The sequence below is a fragment of the Aythya ferina genome, assembly GCF_964211825.1.
Source record: "Aythya ferina genome assembly, chromosome: 14".
In the NCBI taxonomy this organism is placed as follows: Eukaryota; Metazoa; Chordata; class Aves; order Anseriformes; family Anatidae; genus Aythya; species Aythya ferina.
Genome location: NC_140312.1, coordinates 11,077,883 through 11,101,768, shown reverse-complemented (window position 1 = coordinate 11,101,768; position 23,886 = coordinate 11,077,883). Strand labels below are relative to the sequence as shown.

At 45.0% G+C, this 23,886-nt stretch overlaps 1 protein-coding gene across 6 annotated transcripts; it reads left to right on the top strand.

Moving 5' to 3' along the window:
* Nucleotides 1–1,083: 1,083 nt before the first annotated feature.
* PURA (purine rich element binding protein A) lies at nucleotides 1,084–22,568 on the top strand. 6 transcript variants are annotated; one of them, XM_084535869.1, is made up of 4 exons: nucleotides 1,084–2,424; nucleotides 19,155–19,220; nucleotides 19,307–19,362; nucleotides 22,006–22,568. In XM_084535869.1, the coding sequence occupies exon 1, from the start codon at nucleotides 1,186–1,188 to the stop codon at nucleotides 2,191–2,193; it is 1,008 nt and encodes a 335-aa protein (XP_084391995.1). In that variant the 5' UTR covers nucleotides 1,084–1,185; the 3' UTR covers nucleotides 2,194–2,424; nucleotides 19,155–19,220; nucleotides 19,307–19,362; nucleotides 22,006–22,568. The 6 variants fall into 6 exon arrangements, with proteins under 6 accessions (XP_084391995.1, XP_084391993.1, XP_084391996.1 ...); XM_084535867.1 differs by having other exon boundaries at nucleotides 20,378–22,568; XM_084535870.1 differs by lacking the exon at nucleotides 19,307–19,362.
* Nucleotides 22,569–23,886: the final 1,318 nt, after the last annotated feature.

The following is a 23,886-nucleotide window of genomic DNA, read 5'->3' as shown; positions in this document are numbered from 1 at the left end:
AACCGCACCACCGCCGCCCCCTCGGGCTGAGCCACCGGCCGCCGGCGGCCCCGTTGAGGGGGGCAGGAGGCTCAGGCGCGGTCGTAGCGAGACAACGAATTTCCGTGGGGAAACCACGGCGGCGTTTCGCGTGCGGTCAGCGGGAGCCGTGCGGCCGGGAGGGCCGCCCGCCTCGACCGGGCTCCTCTGGGTGTCCCGGGAGCCCGAGGGAACGGGTGTCCCGTTAAGGTCGGGTGCATGGAGGGACTCTCCCGGCCTCCCGGCCCCGACCAGAGGTGCCCAGGCCGTCTCCCTCCACCTGGGCTTGTCCTTTCGATGATTTCCCAAAAAGTAACCCTCTCAGCTGCCCGAAACGGCGAAAGACGGATTTTTTTTTTTCTTTGGAAAGAAACAGGTGGCAGCACCTGGGCCGGGAGCGGGGCCCGGCCCGGGGACACCGCAGCCGTGCCCAGCCGCAGCGGCGCGGGGTCCCGGTGAAGCTGCCGCCGGCTTTTCCTTCGACGGCCGAGACCGGGAGCTGGGAGGCTCCTTGCAAACCGTGGGGGCGCCCGGTGCGGTGCCCCCGAGCCGCTACCCCGGGCAGCCGGGATCCACCGCATCCCCATCCCCCGCAGGGGCTGTCCTTGAGGGGCGGAGGGGGGCTCCTCCGGGCCTCCCATCCCTCCGCAGGTCCCTCTCCAGCCTCTCCTCGACGGGACGGCGGGGGGGGGGGGAGGGCCGCCACCGGGGCCACCGGCAGGGCCGCGTCTCGGCGGCCGGTGCCGGGGCAGCGCGGCCTGGAGGAGCGCAGCGGAGGGGGTGCGACCCGGTGCCGGTGCCGGTGCCGGTGCCGGTGTCGCTGCCGGTGCCGGTGCCGGTGCCGGTGGCTGCGCGCGGTGCGGCCGCCCGTCGGCGCGGCGCTGCTGCCCGCGCGGCGGGGCGGCCGGCGGCGGGGCCGCTCTCTGCCGCCTCCCGCGCCCTCTCCTCGCTCCCGCAGATCTCGCGAGAGCGGCCGGCTGGTGGCCGCGGGGGCTGTTGCAGCAGCGGCGGCGGCGGCGGGCGGAGCGGCGGCGGCGGCGGGCGGCGGCCGGGGCGGCCGAGGCGGCGGCGCGGGCGGCGGCGCGGGGGCGCCGGGCGAGCGGCGGCGGAGCGGCGGCCGAGGCGGCGCGGCCGGGCGGCGGCGGCGGCGGGCGGAGCGGCGGCATCATGGCGGACAGAGACAGCGGCAGCGAGCAGGGCGGCGGCGGCGGCGGCGGCGGCGGCGGCGGCGGCGGCGGCGGGGGCGCGGCGGGCGCCGGGGGGCCGGGCTCGGGCGGCGGCGGCGGCGGCGGGCCGGGCGGCGGGCTGCAGCACGAGACGCAGGAGCTGGCCTCCAAGCGGGTGGACATCCAGAACAAGCGCTTCTACCTGGACGTCAAGCAGAACGCCAAGGGCCGCTTCCTGAAGATCGCCGAGGTGGGCGCCGGCGGCAACAAGAGCCGCCTGACGCTCTCCATGTCGGTGGCGGTGGAGTTCCGCGACTACCTGGGCGACTTCATCGAGCACTACGCGCAGCTGGGGCCCAGCCAGCCGCCCGAGCTGGCGCAGGCGGCCGACGAGCCGCGCCGGGCGCTCAAGAGCGAGTTCCTGGTGCGGGAGAACCGCAAGTACTACATGGATCTGAAGGAGAACCAGCGCGGGCGCTTCCTGCGCGTTCGCCAGACCGTCAACCGCGGCCCGGGGCTGGGCGCCGCGCAGGGCCAGACCATCGCGCTGCCGGCCCAGGGCCTGATCGAGTTCCGCGACGCCCTGGCCAAGCTCATCGACGACTACGGCGTGGAGGAGGAGCCGGCCGAGCTGCCCGAGGGCACCTCCTTGACTGTGGACAACAAGCGCTTCTTCTTCGACGTGGGCTCCAACAAGTACGGCGTCTTCATGCGGGTGAGCGAGGTGAAGCCCACCTACCGCAACTCCATCACCGTCCCCTACAAGGTCTGGGCCAAGTTCGGCCACACCTTCTGCAAGTACTCGGACGAGATGAAGAAGATCCAGGAGAAGCAGCGGGACAAGCGCGCCGCCGCCGCCGCCCCCGCGGGCGCCGGGGCCGGGGCCGAGCCGCCGCCCGAGGCGGAGGGGGGCGCCGCCGCCGTCGTCGCCGCCGCTGCCGCCGCCGCCGCCGCCTCCGCCGGGCCGCCCGGCGCCCTGCTGCAGGCCGAGGAGCCCGAGGAGGACTGACCGCCCGCCGGCCGGCCGGCCGGCCGCCCCCGCCGCCGAGCGGACAGAGACAGAGACTGCGCCCGCCCGGGCGGGCGGCGGCCGCGGGGAGCGGCGGCGAGCAGACGTCCCCGGCCACGACCCCCCGGGAGCACCCCCCCGCCCGGCAGCCTCCACCGACCGACAGCAACAACGCCTCCGACCCGCCACCCATCGCTGGATGTTCCTCCACTTTACCCACCGTATCAAACAGTAAGCAGCTGCTAAAACAAAAACAAAAAAAACACAAAAAATACAAAACGAAACAAAAAAAAAAATCAAAAAAAGTAATAACATTATATATGAACTGTGTTTCCTACTTGATTAAAAATATAAAGAACTGAGTGTTTATTTCCCTAATTAACCGAGAACTTTTGTACACGTTTAAGCTATTATTATTAAAAGTGTTTGCAAAAATGGTCAAGATTATAATATTGCTGAATTATATAAAAAAGTCCTTTTCATGTTGAGCTAACATTTGACTTTAGCACAAAAAAAAAGAGATATTTTAGAACACGTAAAATAATATTTTTAGTTTTTTCTTCTCATTTTGTTACCAAATTTCGAACCTTACATGGAGGTTACTATAGTATATTTGACACCCTATATACCTGTGATTAGAGATGTGTATATATATATGAGGGCTAGGCATGCTGTGTGTCTGAGCTTTGTCTAAATGTTATGCAGAAGTTTGTAGAGTTAAAAGGTACGTAGGTTTAATTCATGCAAGGTAAACAATAAGTGCTCTCTTTTATACAATATGCATTGCATCTGGACCTTAAACATATAAAAATGGTCAGTGAAACTTCTGTGAACATGAAGAAAAATTATTAAAAAAGGCATTTAAATGAAATTTGCTAACTTGTGATTTTTACGTTTGAACCAAAGTTATTCAAATAGTAAAAAGAAAAATATATATATTAAAAAAAAAAAAAAGAGGAAAAAGAGAGAGAGAGAGAGAGAAAGTAAAGAATTTCCTCCCATAATATTTTTCTGCACCTGTTTGGTTTACAACTAAGTAGGCGTATTGTCATTATTGTGTATATGAGATGTACTTGTATTGTTCATAATATATTTTTTTTATTATGTGTACTTAAAGTACTTACCTAACGTGCAGCAATTTCCAGTAAACCTGGTTTTGGACAACAGGTAGCAAGTCTTTTCTGTCACCACTGGCACTAGCGCTATCTCCTAAACTTGTAAGAGGTCTGAACCGATACTTTGGTCTGTGCCAGTGCTGTTAACTTCTGTAGGCCTGCTAAAAATCAGTGCAACGCAGTTGTAGAGCGATCCTACTGAGCCATGGGATTCTGAGTTTCGTTTAAAAGTGAAAGCCAAGCTGGTGTTTGTAATGGATTTCCATGTAGCTGTGGTGCTAGCTATTACTGGCTACATACCCGACGAGCGTAGCTGTGACCCTTCCCTCCCCGTGCCAGCCTCCTGTCCAGAGCGCATACTCGTGAGCTCTAAGTCGAAGCCTAGGGTAGGGAAACGCAGAGTTTGTCGGAACACTAATCTGTCCAGTTGCGTTCTCCAAAATGAAATTCTTTGTAATAATAGACTTTTACAGTTGTTGGTTTTTTTTCTTTAAAAAAAAAAAAAAAAGTTTGTGCTTTTAATTGACTAACTTCTTGCTGCTGTATAGTAAAATATTAATATATTTTTATCATTAAACTGCTGCATGACTATCATCATGACGAGTGAAGAGAAGATGTTATAAAAAAAAGATGCCTTAAACAGTAAAAAAGCAAAATATTATTATTTTTTTTCTTGGCTGGAATTCAGTAGAAAGCGTTTAAGAGAAACTAGGATCTTGTTCCACTCAGAAGTTTTTTGGGATGCAATCATTTTTCTTAACCTTCTTGGCAAAGTTAACCGTGTCATAGACCTAGCTGTTGTACGTAGAAGGCACCATCTGTAGGAAGGGGAAGCTGTCTGTGCTTCTTTGCTAATTGTTAAGGATGGAGTTTCAGCAGGGTGGGAAAAAAAAAATCTTTTAAATCATTTTATTTTCTACTGTCCCCTATTTCTATTGAAAATTATAATTACCCCCTTCTCCCCCCCCCCTTTTTTTTTCTTGTTTTGGAGATGTACTGTGAGTGTCAAAACAAGCTGTTTCCATTGTACCATGCATTTCCCTTTAAAGAAGTTTTCTGTTAGTATTAACAGAAGGTTAAATACGAGATGAACGTAGTTAGGTGTTTCTGTTTCTTTAACAATCACTGGAAATGTTTAAAATTGCTTTAATGTGCACTTTCCTATTTCCAAGTAGTAAAATAAGCTTTCAGAGTGCATAATGTGACATTTGAAATGGTTCTCAATTGCATGTAAACATTGTCTAATAACCTGCTTTTTAATTGGAGGGTCTCGATGAGCAGTTTCGTTTATTACTGTTGTACTTCAACTGTGATGTGTACAGGACTGCATTCTCCATGCTGCTAGACGTAGTTAGGAAATTAATTGCTTTGGTTTTGCTACTTGATTGTCTCGGTTCTACTGTTTACTACAGTTTGAAAAGTTGTACTGCGGATTGACACCCATTGCTTATAGTTACAAAAATGTTTTGTGTTATCAGCAATAAGTAGCGCGAGTCAATGAAAACACAGCAAAGTGCCCTTCCTGACTCCCGAGCTGGGGCGCGGGGCCGGCTGCTGGCGGGGCAGTACCGGAGCATCCTCCTCCCCGGGCTGCCGGATCCTGCCCGGGATCCGGCTGGCTCGGGACGTGCACGGGCCGCGCAGCTCCAGCCAAACCACTGCAGCGTAACACCCCTCTGGCAGTTTTGTGAACAGTGTCTGAGAGCTTGTGGTCAGTTTTTGTCTCATTTGTTTGTTTTTCGGGGGCTTTTCCTTTTTTTGTGTGTGTGTGTGTGTGTTGTTGTTTTTGTTTTTGTTTTTTTCCTTTTAATGCACATTATATATGTTCTAGGACTTTATGAATTATGATAATGAAAGACTAAATGACTGTAAAGGTTTGTGGGATTTGAGCTTGTTCTGTTTTTGCTTTTCTGTTTGGTGTTTTTTTTTTTTGTTTTGTTTTGTTTTGTTTTCTCGGAGGTGCTCGGTACTTTACCAAGGCTCTAATATCTCAGTATTTAAAATAAAGTACATAAAACCCTGTTTAATGTTGGAAGATTAAAGGTATATTTGACCATATGTGTTGTTTTTAAAAAAAGACAGTATGCTCAAATGTGCCAAGTTATCTAATTCCTGAGAAGTATGCCTTATATTTTCCTTGGTGATATGCTTTTAAATGTCTTGTAGAATAGGTCCAAGAGCATGATAAAAACTACTTTATAATGACTACGTGCAAGAAAACTTGAAATTCATTGCAATACTGACATTATTTTATTTTAAGTTAAAGGGACACTGTCAAGTAATTTACCGCTAAAATGCGACCTCCCTGTAAGTGGTTCTCTACTAACGGAGAAATGTCCTCCGAAGTCAAAGTCTAATTTTTGTTTAAAAAACAAAAAACCAAACAAAAAAAAATTACAAAAACAAAACGAAAAAAAAAAAATAAATAAAACCGCTCTGTCTCTGAGAAGTTCAATAAAAAAAAAAAATGAAAAAAAGAAAAAAAAAAAAAAAAAAAAAAAAAGCACCAGCCGCTTGTTGGTTCCTGCCTCTTCTTTTGCGGTCCTTTTGCGGGCTGCTTTGCGGCCGGGAGGCGCTGGGCGGGCGCCGGTGCTGCCCGGTGCTGCCCCGGTGCCGCCGCGGCCGCGCAGGGGGCAGCGGGGCCGGGAGCGGGGTCGGTGCCGGGGCCGTGCCGGGGCCGTGCCGGTGCGGAGGGGCGGCGGGGCCCGGAGTCCCGGTGCGACCCGGCCGGCCGCGGCGGAGGGCGTAGAGAGGAGAGCAAGAAATACTTGACAGTGTCGCTTTTCTTGCGCGTCCCTTGCGGGGGGCTGAAAGTGGCTGCGCAGCGCAAGCCGCCCCCCGGCTGCCGCCCGCCCCGGCTCCCGGCTCCCGGTTCCCGGCTCCCGGCTCCGGGCGGGCAGGGAGCTGCGGGGCGCCGGTCCCCGGCTCGGAGCCGAGCGCCCGCGTCTTTTGGGAGCAATGACTTTGTTGCCTTGAAAAATAGCACTGTAACCACCTTTTTTTATGATTAGCTGTAGTGTGACCTTTGTCCCTTCAAACTATGCAAGCTCTTAAATGTAAATTAGGGATCACTTAGAGATAGTCGGTTATATTCAATCAGATGGCATTCGTGCACTAACTGGAGTATATACAGATAAAGCTATTAGAGTGACTTGTATGCTAACAGCAAAATATACCTACCTATTCTAAAAAATGGCTATTAATATTGTATAACAGGACTGTGGGGGTCGGGAGGGGATGTTATCTCTTACCTTCTTAAAAGGGGATTTACGACTTTTATAACTGTTTTTTCCATCAAACTTTAATATTTTTGTCAAATTTTTAGGTATTTAATTTGTAAAATAGATTTTACTTTGTACTGGCGTACAGAAAATAGGGATTGATTTAAACTTTTTGAAGCCAAGTGATCAAGTACATTTGTAATAAAAAGTCAATGGATCTATATCAGTTGTACTCACTGTTTTCATTTCTTGTACGTTCTAATGCAGTGGCGCTGTATGTCTCCCAAGGAAAAAAATCGGGGAGGTGGGTGGAAGGAGAAGGCAAAAATGTCAGCATTGATGCTGCAGATTGATGCAGCTTTCCATACGCAAGTGGCCTGGGTTAGTCAGTGGTGATTTGGTTAATATGCATTTTTGCTAAAAACACCGGCACTTTTTCAATAATGGTTTGTGAAAACCTGAAGTTTTTGGCATGTCTTCACTCCATGCTTCTTCCACCTTGATGTAGCTTAGTACCCGTAAACTCAAAAAATGTCCTTTGGGATATGTTTCCCTGGCATTTAAAAAAAAGAATAGAGCAAAGCAAAACTCTGATTTCTTATCAGGTGGTGAACTACAGCATGTTATGTTTTTGCACCTGCGCACTGTCTCCCTTCCTCCAAGGTCTGCCACTTTCTTCTTTTCTCTAAGTTGAATGGATTAAACTTTTTATTATTATTTATTCTTATTTTATTTTAAGTAAAATTTCCACCTGTTTAGATTGAAGAATTCAGAGGATCCAGTGAGTCTGGATCCACCACCTTCCAGAGCACCAATTTATATATTTTGTTTGTTTGTTTGTTTGTTTGCTTAAAACCTAGACTTCCCGTTTCCTATTTCAGGGCATATACCAAATCTTATTGACTTGTCTGTTTCAGAATTTGTGGGAGCTGGAGTGGAAATCCTGACATTAATGTACAAGAATGCTAAAACAGGTTTACATTGTGGGGGACTCTCATGAAATGTGAAAATTCAGAGTATAACTAAACCCAACAAATTTCCTAATTTTTGCTAGTCTGACATGCAGAAAATGAGTCTCCTTTTCTCGTAGGTGAGTTGGAAATAAGACAGTGAAAGCAAATTGCCCCATTACTGTGCATTTTTCATTTTTCTCATTCAAAAACCTACTGCTTCTTACTGGCTTGGATTGCTTGTTAAGATGTAGGCGTCTGCCTAAAACATGAGAGAATTTCACTGTTAAAATGACACTGTCAATAATTTATAATTTTTTAAATCGTAAATTTTAAATCTTGGTTTGTACCTTTTTTTTTTTTTTTCACTTTGCTTTGTTTGTTTGCTTTGTCAGACTTATTCAAACTTTCCTTTTATTTTCTTATTATCCTCCTCTACTGCCCGTCCGCTTCATGTTAACTCAGCTTGTGTAATTGAAGGGTCACTGTTCATGTTGATGTTTGTACTATTTTAAAAGGAGTCGAGCATAGTTTTCAGTTTTTGTGCCAGCCTTTGTATTTCTTGCACATGCACTTAAACTTTTGCTCTCTTGGTTTTGTTCTGTAACATGTAAAGAGAGGTGGAAGGATCTGAATTTTTGGTAGCAGAATAGAGAAGCTGACTGCATGCGAAGTGTTGTCAAAATGTTTTGACAAAACTGACAAGGTAAACAAGCTAGTTCCATTTTTATTCTTGATTCCTTAAGCTGTTGCAATCTCCTGTGCCGCTTGTAACAATGAAAGATAATTTCAGCCCAGAGTGTTTTTTCAAGCCTGTGGTTCCTTTTACTCTGGTTACTTTCACATGAGTTAGCTCTCTGCACCGCAAAATGTTGTGCGTGGGTTGTGAACGTGGCAAGGAGATGCATATATATAGTTTCAGGCTAGTTAAGGTTAATCTAATGAACTTTCAAAATGATAACGTTTTTGAACAGACTGCTTTAACCAGAGCCTAATCTTTGGACCTGCAGCACACGGCATTTTTTCTTTTGAGCTGAATCTCTTGTGTTGAAATTACTGAGAATAATGGGCTGATGGCAAATGAAGAATGCTTCTCTAATTTGGCAGCTGAAGTTCCTGTGCCGGAGTGGGGGAGCCCTGAATGGGCTGTGTGCTTGGCTCAGATGAGTGATGCTGTCTCCCTGCTATCATATTGTTTGTGCCAGATGGTTGTCTTGGGTCTGCTTTGTGAGCTTCTTTTAACCTGCCTTCCCTTCTTTTCTACTTTTTGTCTTTTTGAAGAATTTCAGTTCTCGTTGGAACTGTTTTAGCGGCATCTACAAGTCCAGGGTAAAGTCAGCCTATGGAGTAGCCGGCCATGCATCCCACCTCCTGCAACGTACCGGTGGGATACCAGGATTTGCTGGGCCACGCGTTGTTTGTAGTTAATGCAAATCTGCGTAACTATAGGTATCACACAGAAGTAAATACCAAATAGCAGTTTTCAGGTGATAACAAAGTTAATCTTCCAATAGTGTACTGGATATTTTATTGCAATTTGGATCGCGTAAAAGCTGTTGATGGAGAAATGCATGGGAAGGGAAAAGGTGAAGGAGTTTGCATTTCTAAGTGCTTGCCTGGGGGCACATAGCGATGCTGTTGTCAGTAATGAAGACCCATGCTGAGCTGTGAGCGGGAGGAGGCTGGGGACTCGCTCAGGTACTGAGCCGGGTACAAAGCCCTTGTTCTGGGGGAAAAGATCCTGCTGGCCAGTTAGAGCCGCGGAAGTGGTGTCCTTTCCAGAGCCATCTGGAGGGTGGGAAAAAGAGAGCTCAGCAGCTTCCTGGGGCTTTCAGAGCGCCTGTAATAAGACAGAAGCAGGTGATTAAGCTACGCATTGGCCACATTTGGGATGTTTCAGCATACAAACTGGCGTTCCTTGTGGAGAATAGGTGGTGGTGCTTGCAATTAATTTCCTGATCATCCTGGCCTGTAGGGCAGGTGCAAGCCATGGGCAGGGGGGACGTGGAGCCAAGCGGGATGGGGACGGGCCCGGTCAGGTGCCAGCAACACGGCCGCTGTGTGCGCCTGGGGCCAGAGAGGGAGCAGTGCTTGTCAGGAGAGGCAGAGCACATCACGCCTGCCTCTATAAAAATAGTAAATAGTTGTGCAGCCCATTTGAGGCAAAATACCACAGAAGAGGGAGAGTGGAATCTATTTCACAAGGAATGAGGTGTGTTTTCACAGGAAGTGTCAGCTGGAGATTAAGTGCGGAAAGATAAAGGACTTCTGACCCTGCTATCTGTTTCTGACTGTTGACTGATTAAAACAAGACCAAGTGAATGGCTGGATGTTCCTGAACAATGGTTTGCTGTCCCCGTTCAGATTGATACCACTGCCGCGTGTGTGTCTGGGAGGAGAATCTGATCCTGAGCTTCTACTCTGGAGGGCCACCAGTCCTTCAAAGATAGATTCCTGTTCAGGCTGGGTTTGGGAAGCACATGGATGTCGTCTCTTTCCAGATGACATGGAGCCCCCCAGCACACCTCCCAGGGCAGCAGGGGATGTGTCTGCGTTAGCTTGATAGCTTAGATCAGGAGCACGCTCATACAGTCTCCATCGAAAATCTGGGACGATGAAGTCTCTGTCATCCCTGCATAACATACCTTGGTTTTGATCATGGAGCAGCCTCAGAAAATGCAAACTGTTTCATTGTGGGTTAAACAAAGACAAAACACAAGTCCCAACAACCAGTGGGACCAAGCTGCAATTCATGGGAGAGTAAAATCCCCAAAACACAGATAATGCAGCTGTCAGATCCTGAGCACCAACCTTTTTGCTGTAAAGCCCCACTTGGCTCATGCCATAGTGATCGCTTGTGTAGACCTAGTCCTAGACCAAACAGGAGACTCTGTCTGTGCAAATTGCTGGCCGTTTTTGCTCCTTGTAGTTTTGAGGCTCAGCTGGAAGAATGCTTTTTTTGAGCATCTTCTGGATCTCCTTCAGCAGATAACTCTGTCTTAACTCAGATCATTTTTTGGCTTCGTGGATTGTCAGTTGATTTGCTGTCCATCCTGCCTTTAGCTTTGCAAAAATATGTCTTTGTCTTCTCTTCGGCTTAGTACACGTAGGAAACTGAAGTGAAAAGAGGACTGGCTACAGTGCTGATAATGGAAGTTTGTTCTGAGCCTTCCTTGCTGTGGTGCAGTGTTGTTGTGGTGTTGTTTTTTTGTATGTGTGTGCTTGTTTGTTTGTTTTTGTTTTGTTGTTTGTTTGTTTGAAACACTATCTTGAGACATGCAGAAAGTGAAGAAAAGCTTAATTCTTTCTGCTGTAGATCAGAGGGAGGGAGGTTTGGAGTTACAATCGCAGTGTAGAAGGGTGTGCCCCTCTTGGCTGGTGAAAACTTGGAGCGAGAGAGGCCATTACAGGAGCTGATCTGCTGCTCACCATGGGGAAGCCAAAGTCAATGGTTTCTCAAGAGGTTTAGACTACTGTTCAAAGAAAAACCTCTATATGTTGAAATATCATGCCGGTCAGCGTGTTGACTTCTGCGTAGAACTATTTGTAAAGATGACTTTATATGACCATGTTAACCCAAATGAGCTTGGGTTTCATACTGGACGTGGTGAAGGGACTGTTTTTTCAGTCCACGTTGGTGACTGTTGCAAGAGGTCGTGTCAGTACTGACATGATCTCAGTGGTTTTGACCATGCGGCGGCACTGCCTTGCTGTCAGTCTGTGCAGCTCGTGTGCCCTCAGAGGGGTCTTGCACGGCCACGCTGGGCGTTTGGCCCGTGGCTCAGGGTGGGTCAGCACAGGTCTCCAGTGCAGAGCTGACCCCAATCCTGTGTTTGCAGCTCCTCTGGGTTGTTGGCTGTGCTGATATTCCTAGGGCTGAGATGAAGATGCAGGCTTCACACGGAGGCTGGAAGAGGCTATATCCATATAACCGTGGAATCACAGAATTGTTTGGGTTGGAAGGGACCTTTCAGGTCACCTGGCTCAACCCCCTGCCACGAGCAGAGACATCTTTCACTAGATCATATTGCCCAGAGCCCCATCCAACCTGACTCTGAACACTTCCAGTGATGGGGCATCCCCAGGGTAGCCTGTTCCAGTGTCTCACCGCGCTCATCGTAAATGTGTGCCCATGGGTGATTCATACTCCTGGGAGTAGAGGGTGGAGAAAATGAGTGGTGGTGTTTTTTCTTTCTTTCTGTCACTGGTGAATGTCTTGATACGTGAATCAAGCTCAAATCACCAGGTGCTCATGAGGTCTTCAGCACCCTTCAGCCAGTGTCACGTGTTAGATCTGATCAAAGGTTGGGGGTAAGGGTTGCTTTTTTTCCTTCTACCTCTGCCTGGGTAGAAAGGCATATTGTTGTGTGCCAGAGGGCAGGACAGCAAATGTGCATCGTGTGCAGTACCTGTCTGGATAGGACACCTCAGGGTATCGTTGTAATTCAGAGGTTAGCCATGCTGGTCTGCATATCTTTCTCACCTCCAGGTAGGACTTGCCATGGTGTTTCACTAAGGAGCATCATTTATTTCTCTGTGGTCTGTCCTAGTTGCACCATAGTTTGTGAGTGCATTGGAAGCTGTTGACTCTATCGTTTGTGGTCTCCTAACATCTGAAACTTGCTTTTCCCAGGCTTGCCTTTTGCTCTAGCATTTTATATATGCAGAGGAGCTCAGACAGGCTGTTCTTTGGGAGCATGTGTCACTTCATCAATGTCAGCTGACCTGAGCTCCTCAAGACTCATGTGATACCTAAGGACGGACAGCAAGAACTTGGTCTCCAAAGGCCTCCTCATGTCTTCTGCGCTGGTCCAGCAGAAGCCAGTCCAGCTTTCACATTTATAGGCAAACCGTGAAAGCTTACTGATCTGTCAGTGCTTCAAGAAATCATGTGGCTAGCAAGTGTGCATAAAGGATTTTGTGAAATCTGGTATTTAAACCTCCCGCTCGAGTGATGATGAGAAAAGCTGGCAATGTAATATTGGCTTATCAGGAACCATGTGGGTAGCTCAGATTAAGAAAATTTTAGTGTGAACAGCACCAGAGGTTGAGAAGAGAAGACAGTGTCTTGTCAGGTACAGGGTTATCAACTTTGTCTAAATTTCTTTTCATTTAAAAAAAAATATTTAAATAATAAATGATGTTCTTCATAGCCAGGGGCTGGTGAAGGACAGCTAGGCAAAACAAGCAGGTCTCTGAGTAAAACAGGGACTAGATACTTTGAATTATTTTTCTACCATTAATATTTCTGAACTAAGCACTGCAAATTAATGTACTTGTCATCTCTGCTTTCATGAATTCAAATAATTTGGTTTGTGGATAGGTCTTTTGACAATGCTGTGTTCAGGAGCTCTTTCGATCTTGCTTTAAAAAAAAAAAAAAGTTGTCTTTCAAGCTTCATCTGTCAATAAAAGTCCTGTTAATTGAGCCCTTGCAGGTTTCTGCAAGGGCACATGTAGCTTATTTTGTCCAATGAAAGTCTTTAATTGGTGGTTTAAAGTAATTAAAAATAATCAGTTAGCAGTCACTCTATTTTTAAAGATGGACTTTATGTGGTCATAAAGTAAAAATCCTTGCTTTGCTATGGAAATTAAAGAATGCCAGTTTAATTGCACTAGGTACAGCACACTGGAGTGCAAAAAGGATTCATTTTGTAGGTGATTTGTGATGAAGTATTAGTGCAACAAATGTTGCACCATGAGATCCAGAAAGCATCTTGAGGCCAGAGTGGTTGAGCTATTGTAGAAAAGATGGGATGGAATCGTTCGCAGGTGGTCATTGTCTGTCCTCACCTCTGTACTGGCTTCTTCATCTTTTATTTGAGGAAATTTGACGTGTAACTGGACAGGACCAAAGTGGCAATTTATAATTATGGAGAAGACTTGGTTGAGGAGTTGTTCTCTGCATGTTGAAGAGCTGCCTTCAGAAGCTGGGGAGATGGCTTTGGAAGGTTTGAATGGCAGAGGATTTAATGGTGGGAAATACAGGCTCAGCTCCTGATGGTTATGTGGTCCAACTGATGAGTAGAAAAATAGATCTAGGAAGATATCAGAGTGCTTGGGGCAGTTCTGGGGCTGTCAATTTTGGATATGAAAGAAGTTGAAATATTTGAGAATCCAAATTTGGTTGCCTGGGAAGAAGACAGCATATAGGACACGGTGGTACCTCTATCCAAAAGTCTTTATGTGTACCTGAGAAAATGATAGGAAGGGAATGATAAATAGGTGAATTCTATTACTTTGTAGTGTAGGCTGTTTTCCACTTCAGCTGTAGTGGAACTAGACTGATGGCACAGAAAGTGGACAGGGTTTTGGGAGGACTGATTAAACTAGTGCTGATGGAAGGCTGAGGATCTCAGGGGTTGAGCTGAGCAGGAACACCAGTAACGTGTGACAATTTCAACTGGAGGGCAAGGGGTGAGTTTCAGTGCACACATGGTACAAGGAGCTCGAGAGCAGAGCTGTGCATGCTGGAAGAGCAACCAGACGTTGGACTGAAGATTTGAAAGAGAAATAGGCATGTGGTCAAAACAAGGAAGAGGTCTGTATATCAGTGTGGAAAAGTGAAATAAAAATAGTCATAGTAGACTGCCCGGCAGTTTTAAAAGACCCTGATATAGCTAGCTTGATTGATTGAAACATGGTGGGGGGATGATAATGAGAATCAGTAAGATACTGTACTACCCGCCATCAAACTATACAGGATAGGCATGCTTGGTCATAAAGTTGTGAAAGAGCACTAGCTTTAAAAGTTCCCATAAAGTCTGAGGGAAAATTAGAATAGTGATGACCACACAGCCAAATCTGTGTTGGTGATAAATCCCCCATCTTAATGAAATAGGGGTATTCAGACATTTTCTATTCCAGACAAGAAAAAGGTTATGGATTTCATGGGTCTTCAGGGAAAACCAGGTTCATACATCTTCATAAACCTGTTGGAAAAAGTAAATTCAATTACGTCCATGCTATCTGGCCAGATCTTGGAAGGAGCTGGCCAACATTTTGGTGAACAAACATTTTGATTTACTTAACGTATCATTTATTGTTAACAGGCTGTTGTAGAGTTAGCCTTGATTTAGGACTAAAATGTAAGAACAGGTTCAAGATATAATTACAGCTGAGTCATTAAATAGCAGTGACCACAGTACAATTACAGGTTCAGCATCCTCAGGGGTGGAAGATTCTTTACTAAAAATGAGTCTTGTGTTATAAAACATTGCAGAGGAGAATAACAGAAAAGCAAAATTCTTAGTTACACAGACTTGTCATGAAGGAGCTGTGGAGTTGAAGTGTAAAGCAATCCAGTAAAATAGTTACAAAGGAAGGGACTTCTGGAGCCCAGCAACACTCTTTAAAAGACAGAGGTCCAACTCTAATGAAGTGGACTGAAAGAGTCATGTAATCTTTCATAGTGGGTAATTTGTGATCTGGAAATTAAACAGTGTAGGAGGGGCTTTGAAGAACTGGAAGCCTTAGGGAACAAATGTTATTTTAAATCTATCAGAGTGAAGGCTGGGGAGAAAATTGGAGCATGCAGGACTTCACACAGGTAATTTTCTGCACTACTTCATATTACTTAAGTGACTTCTCAGCTTTGTTCTGAAGCACAGTGCATATTGGAGAGCCCAACTATATGTCATCTGGTCCTTTTGGATGAACCTCTCTCTGAAACTCAATCATTTAAGGCATAGATTATGGAGCAAAGTAGTAAGTGTAAGTGGAGGAGCAACAAGTGTACCTGTACAGGAGTTTTAAAAGAGCTGGAGTCTGAAACATTAGCGTTACTAGCAAAAATAGGGACTGGTGAAAAAAAATAGCATGGTATTTTCCATAATTAGATAACATCCTAATGTCAGATTATTATTATTTTTAATTAAAATGTTAAGCAGGGCACTGGGAATTGCATATCTGCAGTTTGATAAGGAGTAGCTGAACTAGTATCACACTTTGTATATGACAGGTTGAAAGCAACATACTTTGTACAAGGAAGGATCTTTGAACACGTTGGCAAATATTGGGAGGCAGAGAATCAGCTGATTTTTATTTGGAAATTTTAAAAGTTTTTGGTTGGGTCCTCTCAATAAGGTATTAACAAATATGTTTGGAACAAGAGAAATATCATGGATGCCACCTTTTGCTACAGCTGATGTTGATCACTTGGACAGTACAAGGTAGAAAGAAGTCTACTTTGAGATGGAGACTGAAGGTTTCCTGGGCTTGGAGGCAGGTCTGCTTCTTGAGTAGATCTGCAGTCTTTGAGCAAGCAGGTTTTCTCTGGAAAATGCCAATTCAACAAAAACAAAGTTGCAGTGTGGAGAAGGGTAGATTTTTCTCTGGACTTGTCTGGTGAGCACACCTAGGTCAAAGTCTGGTTGGCCAAAGAGGAGACAGAAGCACAGAATACGTGGCAGCATGACATCTAGATTCTACCCCAGTGACAGCCCCAGTCTAAATCCCTACCCTGAGCTCAGTTTGCAGGCCTGCCACATCCCATAGCATGCCTCTGCAACCAACAGGGCTGGATGCATTCAGTTTTCTTTTGTTTTTAACAACAACAAAAAACTAATAGGTATCAGTTTTGACAATGAGCAGAAAGGCTAGATGAGGGGAGAGAGGTCTACAGGTCTCATCTAGCTCCATGCTTGAGGTTGTCCATGTATGCATGAGTGAGTCCTATGCTGTCTCACTCCCAAGTAACCCAGGAAGAACTGTAATGATCTGGTGTGAGCTTGAGCAACCCTTTGCTGCTCCACCTTAGTTTAAAGCTTCTTAAATGTCTAAAGGTCACAGTGAATCCTCTTGCTTTTACTGCCTTCCCTGCCTTCAGTAAGTCATGGCCAGTGCTGTGCTAAGTCAACGGGTGTTGTGATAGCAGCCAGTTAACAGCAGGCTTACCTCCAGGCCTTCTGTTAAAACTACTATTTAAAGGTATGAATTGGTGATTGAAAGCATGGAGAGGTTGGTTCATACCCGTGAAGTGGCTGGCACTGCAGCTGGACGACGGCAGGGAAAGTTCAGAGGGGCATGCCTACACCAAAGCTGGGTGCAGGCAGTATGGGCACTGTGGGCAGCAAGGACTGCCCTCTGCAATGCAAGGCCGTAGACAGATAAAAAATAAATAAATAATGCTCCAACAAGATTGTTGGGCTTTAAATGATTTGCTCATTTGGGACGAAGAACGTCTTTCCCTCAGCATCTGATTTTGGGTAGCAAAAGTAAATGAACCAAAGGTGTATAAAGTGCCATAGAAAATTACTATGTTTTACAGATTTATGTGCTAAGATCTTAGAGGCTGCTGTGTTTGAACTCGTAGGTAAAACAGTTCGTTAGATTTCCAAGATGTTCCTCAGCCGTTTTCCCTTGGTAAGCTGGCAGTTGTCATTAACACAACCTTTGTTCCCCTCCGCTAGAAATACCAGTTTCATTATATTGCTCAATTCTAGTGAAATGTTATCAGCTGACTTTGAAGTACACAGTATAAAAATGGTGTAGTATGCTTGCATGATAGCTACTTGATGTAAGAAAATGCAAAATCTCTAGTGCTCTCTTTTTAGGAATTTGGGCTTTGAGTTTCATTGGGGAGTGCTGTATGTACCCAACTGCATGGGGTCAGGCCCACCTTTTTAAAAAATGTATTTCACATCTGAGATTAGAAATGTTCCAGAAGACAAATCACAAGAAAAAATTGTCTGTTCCATGCTCAGATGTTATTAGTGACTAGTAAAGGCTGTCCATCCACACAGAAAACTGCACGGCTGCTTCTGTTTTAACTGCTGTCAAAGGTCTAGCATTTTGGTAATAGTATTTTTTCACAATGTACTGAATATACTTGCCTTTAAATCCTTCTAGGTACAGATAATTATCATTGGTATTCTATAAATTAGCTCTATACTAGCATTCACATTGGACTAGGCGTAATATTCTAGGCCAAATATTTTCAAGTCAAAGGTGACTTGAAAAAGGAAAACGAATTTAAAACCTTTTGTGTGGCTCTGCCCCACATTGCGGTAGGCTGGTTTATTTGTAGAAGTATCAACAGTGCTACATTGGTCTTCCCTGTTTTAGTTTCTGTGATTCTCTGCAGGAGAGCCCAAATGGGTAGACTGGAAGCCTACTCTGCTTTTAATTGAACGTTTTTAACTGCAAGATACAGATTTATATTTTTCCACCCTTTGGAGACACTGAGGTATTGTCACGATGAGGTCCATGGAAAAACTTAGATTAAACCAGGCCATAACAGAGATAATGCATCTTTTCCATTTTTTTTATTTTGCTATCGGTTATCTGAGCTTTTTTCAATGTAAAATGTTAAACTGTTTGAAAAATCACTCGTCTGTTGGATACTACTTCTTCCTGTACCATAAATCCAGTTAGGCCTGATTATTTGTAGTCTTCCATAAAAGGTAGACAGGATATGAATTCCCAAAATCAAAAACTGTCCACAGTGAGGGAAGGAAACCCTTATTCTAAAAGCAGCACCCCCGGGCACATCCTGGATGCTCTGGGTTACCCGTACCCACGCTTCTCTGCTCCGGGTGACCTCTCAGTGCAGAGCAGCCCGCAGCAGGGCTGGGTGGGACAGGGCTGCTGCAGGGTGGGACAGAGGTCCTGTCCCACAGCAGTGCCCTGCTCAGGCAGAAAGCACACAGTCCTGGGGCTGGGCTATCGGACGGCTTCTGGCAGGCTCTGTGCACCAGGCACGGGCAGTCCCAGGGCTACTGCCTCACAGCAGCCCTGCAGCAGCACTGCCTCTAGCATACATCCGACCTGTCGGTCCCAGGGAAGGTAAATCAGGACTTTTTCAGGCCAAGAGAATACAACAAAAGTGACACCAAGTCTCTGGAGAGAGGTGTTTCCCTGTGGTAGTGACAGCCGCTCACACCTGCTTCTTTTCGACCATGACCCATGGTTCAGTTCCGCTGGGTTTTTAGTCATCTTGACCTCATGTTTGCAAATATTATTGGTAATATAATGCTATATGTACAAATGTCTGTGTGGCTCATGTATGTTTCTGTGGTTCAAATCAGCCACAGAATTCTGGAATTTCATTGTACTTTGGTTAAATGTTGGACTTTTAACTCTTCTGTATGGCTTCTTGATTTCTCTTGTCCAATGTGGACCAACTCTATTTTTGGAAATAAATAAGCATGTAAATAAAATGAATGGGTTTATGCCACTTACAAGAAAATGCTTTATTTGAAATATACACTCAGCCTTGTATATTTTATGGTATCTCAAGGAGCGGATGACCTGTGAAAGATTAAGGGCTGAGGTGAAAGCAGCCCTCATGGTGAGATACCATATTATGTACAAATTCATTTCCAAGTGGTTTTAGTCTCCCAAGCTGCCAAACACTGTAGGGCTGTGGGGTGAACAGCAGTCTCATGGAGGTGGGGGGAAGTCCAGAAAGCGGCACATAGTTTGAGAGAAGTAAAGAAAAGAGACCTGGCTTTGCGGTACACACACGGCTTCTGGTTTGAGGTGTCCATGTCAACAGTTGCCACCAAGTGCAGGGGGTCCAGGGCCAGCTCTTGGCCCCTGCCCACAACACAGTCCCCTGGCACGTCCCAGTGGCGCCGGGCGCGTGGAGAGCAGGAGCACAATGACGTTTTTTTCTTCTCCAGATAAACCAATATTTACCAGTAATCCTGTGTTTCTGTTTTTGTTTTTTGGCAGACTTTTACCAGTAAATATCGGTTTATTCCTGAAACCAGAAGCCCTAAACAAACCTTTGTTTATAAGGTCAGTTGCCGTTTTGTCTCTCTTGTTCCCCGCTTCCCCCAGTACAAACCGGCAGGTGATTGAAAGGTACCAAGCTTTCTTTCTAGTTTTCCTGCTCTGCAACTCTGGAAATGGAGCCCACGAGACCTAGAGCCTTCGCTTGGTAATGTAGACCCAAGTTTACAAATTATTATTTAACATTTTAAAGTCTACTTTCAAGGACAGAGGTGTTCCTGTCTGCCTGGTATGGGACTGATACAAACTCCTGCAGGTGCATAAAGTGGTTCACCTTCCCAGAACCTGTGGGCAGGTGTCTCACAAGCATCTTCAGGATTGGGCTTGGAAAGTAATTATTCCAAAAGTATACACTGCAAAATGACTTCTCTGTTTTATGGTGAAGAGGATGGGGGTAGGGAAGGGTGGGAACAGAATATTGATATGATTTTTTCCTGATTTTTTTAATTTTATTTTTTTCTATTTTCTGCTAGAAAGCAAGGCTTCTCTATCATAAAGGAAGCATAAAGTGGGAAGGAGGGAGAGAATTTGAACATTGCCCGCCCTAAACTAGTTGTAAACTCTTCCCCGAAGGCTGAGAGAAAAGGCAGGTGAAAGGTCTGATCCTTAAAAGGACATTGCTAGGTATTTGGGACTTCAAAAGCAGCTGGCATTTCTAATGACTACAACTGATTTAGGTAATTTTCAGAATTTTTCAAGACAAATCAACTTGGGAGAGTTGAAGACTCCTTTATTTTTCTAAGTATTTGCAACCCAAACACAACAATATTATGCTAATAGTTGAGAAACAGTGAAGCTGGTGAGAACAGAAAATGGGTTGACTGCACAGTCCCAGAAATTTTTTTTCTTTTGAATAAACAGTATGAAAAAAAAAAATCAAAACCACCCTAAACCAAAAAAATGCAACATCTCCAAAAGCAAGCAGTACAGACTCTCATGTGTTTAGTGTGGTTTTATCTTGCATAGCTGGCAAGAGCATTTCTGGTACAGCTGCAACCTAACTATGTCCCTTTAAGGCTAACTTCATCCCGGTGAAACAAAAGATGAGGTTTTGCACTGTAGAGCAGATCAAAGCTCCTGCAGCCATAGTCGGAGTCCATAATGATGGGAGTCTTCCAGCTGTACACTCTGAGCTGAAAACTACCTTTCCTCCCCTTTTACAGCCTGTGTGGTTCTGATTGCTGGCAGTTCTGTAATACAACTTTAATCTCAGCAGTTGAGGCTGGTCCCACCTTATCTTCAGACGTCTTGCGGAGGACTCCTGTTACCAGTTTGGTACTCAAAAGCTACACCCCACCATGAGAAGTCACTTATTTTTTAAAAGGCAGTGATAGATTACCCTCTCTAAATCTAATGGGAAAATTATATTGCAATGCAACTTTATAATAAATTGTTCATATATTCATAATTCTGTGGCAATCCCAAATTGGAGAACAGATCTGTTAAAGGTATATATTAGTCTAGATTTTTTCTTATTGTAAATACTGTAATTTTATAATACTGTCAATATTTTATTAACTTAGAAATATTTAACAGAGTTTAATCTATGGTAGCTGATTTATTTATAGGTTTATGTTGCAGCCAATATTGAATTGCATTCTAATGTAAGATTAACTTTAAGTATGTATACGTTGATTTAATATATCATTGGAAAGATTAAGAATAGAGAAAATTCTCACTCTTAATCTGTGATATTTATCCCCCAATTCCTGGCTCAGAATTCTTTAATGAAATATTGCGAGCTTTCAAAAGCTCATGAAGATAACAATTGAAGTTGGATCATGTCATTTGAAAACTTGAATTTTGAAATGTACCTGGCTTTTTCACCCTGTTTGTAGTGAACACAATTGCTTCAATATCTAATCTATATAGTACGGAAGTCTTTATTTTGAGCAAAGGGACACTCTCAGATCAATTTTTGCTTCTTGTTTCATGAAGAAGAAAAAAACAAGCAAAACTCAGCCAGTGCTTGTGTGTTAATTCCTTCTTAATCACAAGGTAAAAATCCTTTTTTGGTTGGATTGTTTATTTGGCTCAAAGCATTCCCAGAGCACCTGCATCCTGGAGCCATGTGGCCAGGCATGGAGATGCAGGCAGCCCGCAGGACTCTGCCCCAGCTGCAGCACACAGGGTCCCCACAGCCCAGGTGAAGGCTTGGTGCCATCCTTGCCCCATGCACAGCAGTGCAGCCGGGGCCTTGCAGGGGACAGGTTTGGTCTCTGGCACTGGTTATAATCTTAGCTGGGCAAGGTGGAAAAAAGTGCACTGTCGAAACATCACCCTTTTTTGATCAAAGTTTCTCTTCACAAATTTGTTTTTTTGTTGGTTTTTTTTGTTGGTTTTTTTTTTTTTTTCATATATGTATTTTAGCCTGATAGTGTCCCTTTGTCTGTGTAAAGACGTTCACTCTCTCTGAAAAAAAAAGTACAAGTTATTTTCTTTTTAAGACAGGGGGGAATTCATCTGTATTATGTTTGCAACATAACATGCATAAAGATACCAAAAATATATCAAGGGTTTCATGGGAGGTTTTTGTTTGTTTGTTTGTTGTTTGTTTGTTTGTTTTTGAGTGTAAAAGTTAATCTTTATTAGAGATGTGCCAATCTATACTGCTTTATTGTAGTGTTGTTATATTTAGGCATTTCAGTTAACTTACAAATATATACTGTAACAGTATACTTTGTACAGATTTATTTAAAATTTATTTGAAAACTGAAATAAATTAGGCAGAAAATAAAGATATTTATTTTTCATTTGACTATGTAAGAAGGTATCATTTTTTTGATTTTAGTGCACTGGTGTACCAAGCCTCAGAACCACTGCTTTCTTCAGTTCATAGGATGCTTTTCAGAGACTGTGGATATGTGTATGTGTACTGTTATATTTATAAGTAAATGCCAACAATGGAGTTCATTGCTTTTATACATCCCAAAGAGAAGTTCTCCACCGTTTATTTTCTGTTTTCTGACCGAAAAGGCATGTGCTTTTGAACAGTGTCGTTGAAAGTTCTGCCATCCCACTTTCACATCAGCTTATGCCAATTCCAGGATGGGAGGATTTGCCTGCGTACCTTTCCTAATACACCACATTCACCAGTGGCATCGGCAGGGAGCAGTCCAAACGTGTGTCCTTTGGGTTTTATGTAAAGCAAATGCAGAAAAAGAAAAATCAAGATGTTAAATTCATTAGAAAACAAATTCCTTATTGTACAGTAGTATGGAAATCTCTAGTCAACATGCCATTAATAATAGATTCTTATTTTTGAATGATCTATTTAAAAGAACAGCAAGCATTGTATTTGCTAGTAAATCTGAAGTGTTTACATGGAACTACTAAATAAATTATTTGATCTAAGATGGCTCTCATCATTGCTGATTTTTAATGCTGAAAATTAATCTTGGCAGATGCTTTTTTAGTTTGTGCTGTTCTTTAAAGTCTTCCAGAGCAAAATTTTTAATGCATCCTTTTGTTTTAAGTTAGGTTCTGAGGAAGATGCAAAACATACATTTCCCTGCGAGGTCTGACAGGGGTGCCACCTAACGTTTTCCAACACTCTCCACATCACAACGCTCTCCTTTTATATGCCAAACAAATGACTTTATTACCAAAACAGAGCAGGATGCTATGAACTGAAAGCCCTGCAGCAAACGGTACTGCTTAGCTACAGTTTTCACTGCTCTGAGTCCGGGTGCTTGTATATAGATAGATTTTTATTTATTTTTCAGCAGAAGGTGGTAGGATAGAGGCAATACACTATTCGTCGAGGTAACAAGTAGTCTAGTTCGGTTCTGGGCAGGCTCAGCACACAGCTCATGGTTTGCTTTATGTTTTTGTTTGTTTGTTTGTTTGTTTTTCTGCAGGAAAGCCCTGTGCTTCAGGCCCACAGACACTGTTAGAGCTGGGGCAGGACAAGGTTCTGGCCGGCCGTGCTGCTCCGCAGCCTGGGAAGGGGCTGGGGACACAGAGCTGACCTGCTTTAGGTCCCAGATCCAGCCCTGGAGCCCAGCCTGCATGTAGGTGCACACGCTTCTGGCTGGAGGTCGAAAGCAGCTGGAGTGAAGTTAGCGAGAGGCCCTGTGAAAGGAGGAGGCAGGCATAGCAGGCAGTCCTTGCAAATGCAGAGTCTGGCCACACCGTGTCCCCCTCTAAGCACGGCATTCATTTGTTCTTTATTAAGGGTTGAAAACTGACAAAGCTGAAACTGCATAGTGCAATCTATCCCCGTATTTCTCATTTTCCAGGTTGTCTTGCACAGCATATGAAGCCACATCATGTTTAATATAATGCTGTCAGCACTAGGTTCATGTTTAGAAAAACCCATCTAACATTTACATTGTACACTATTTGAATTTATTTATTTATTTATTTATTTATTTATTTTTAATGGATTTTACGCTTTGTATCCAGGGCAGGATTCCCATCCTCCCCTGGGTGAGCTCATGTGGATGTTCTCCCCTTACATCCTCACACTTGCAGGAGATGTGACTCCACTCGTGAACAGCATACACAGACCCATTCCACATGGCCACCCGCTCCCTGGCCTGCAGAGCTGAGCCCCGCTTGCCCCTGCTGCTTTGGAAATATTCCTGATCCCCATCCCCTGTCCCCTGTGCCTGCAGTTCAGTCCCAGGTTGTCACAAGCCTTACATCCCCAGCTGCTCTCCCACCAGCA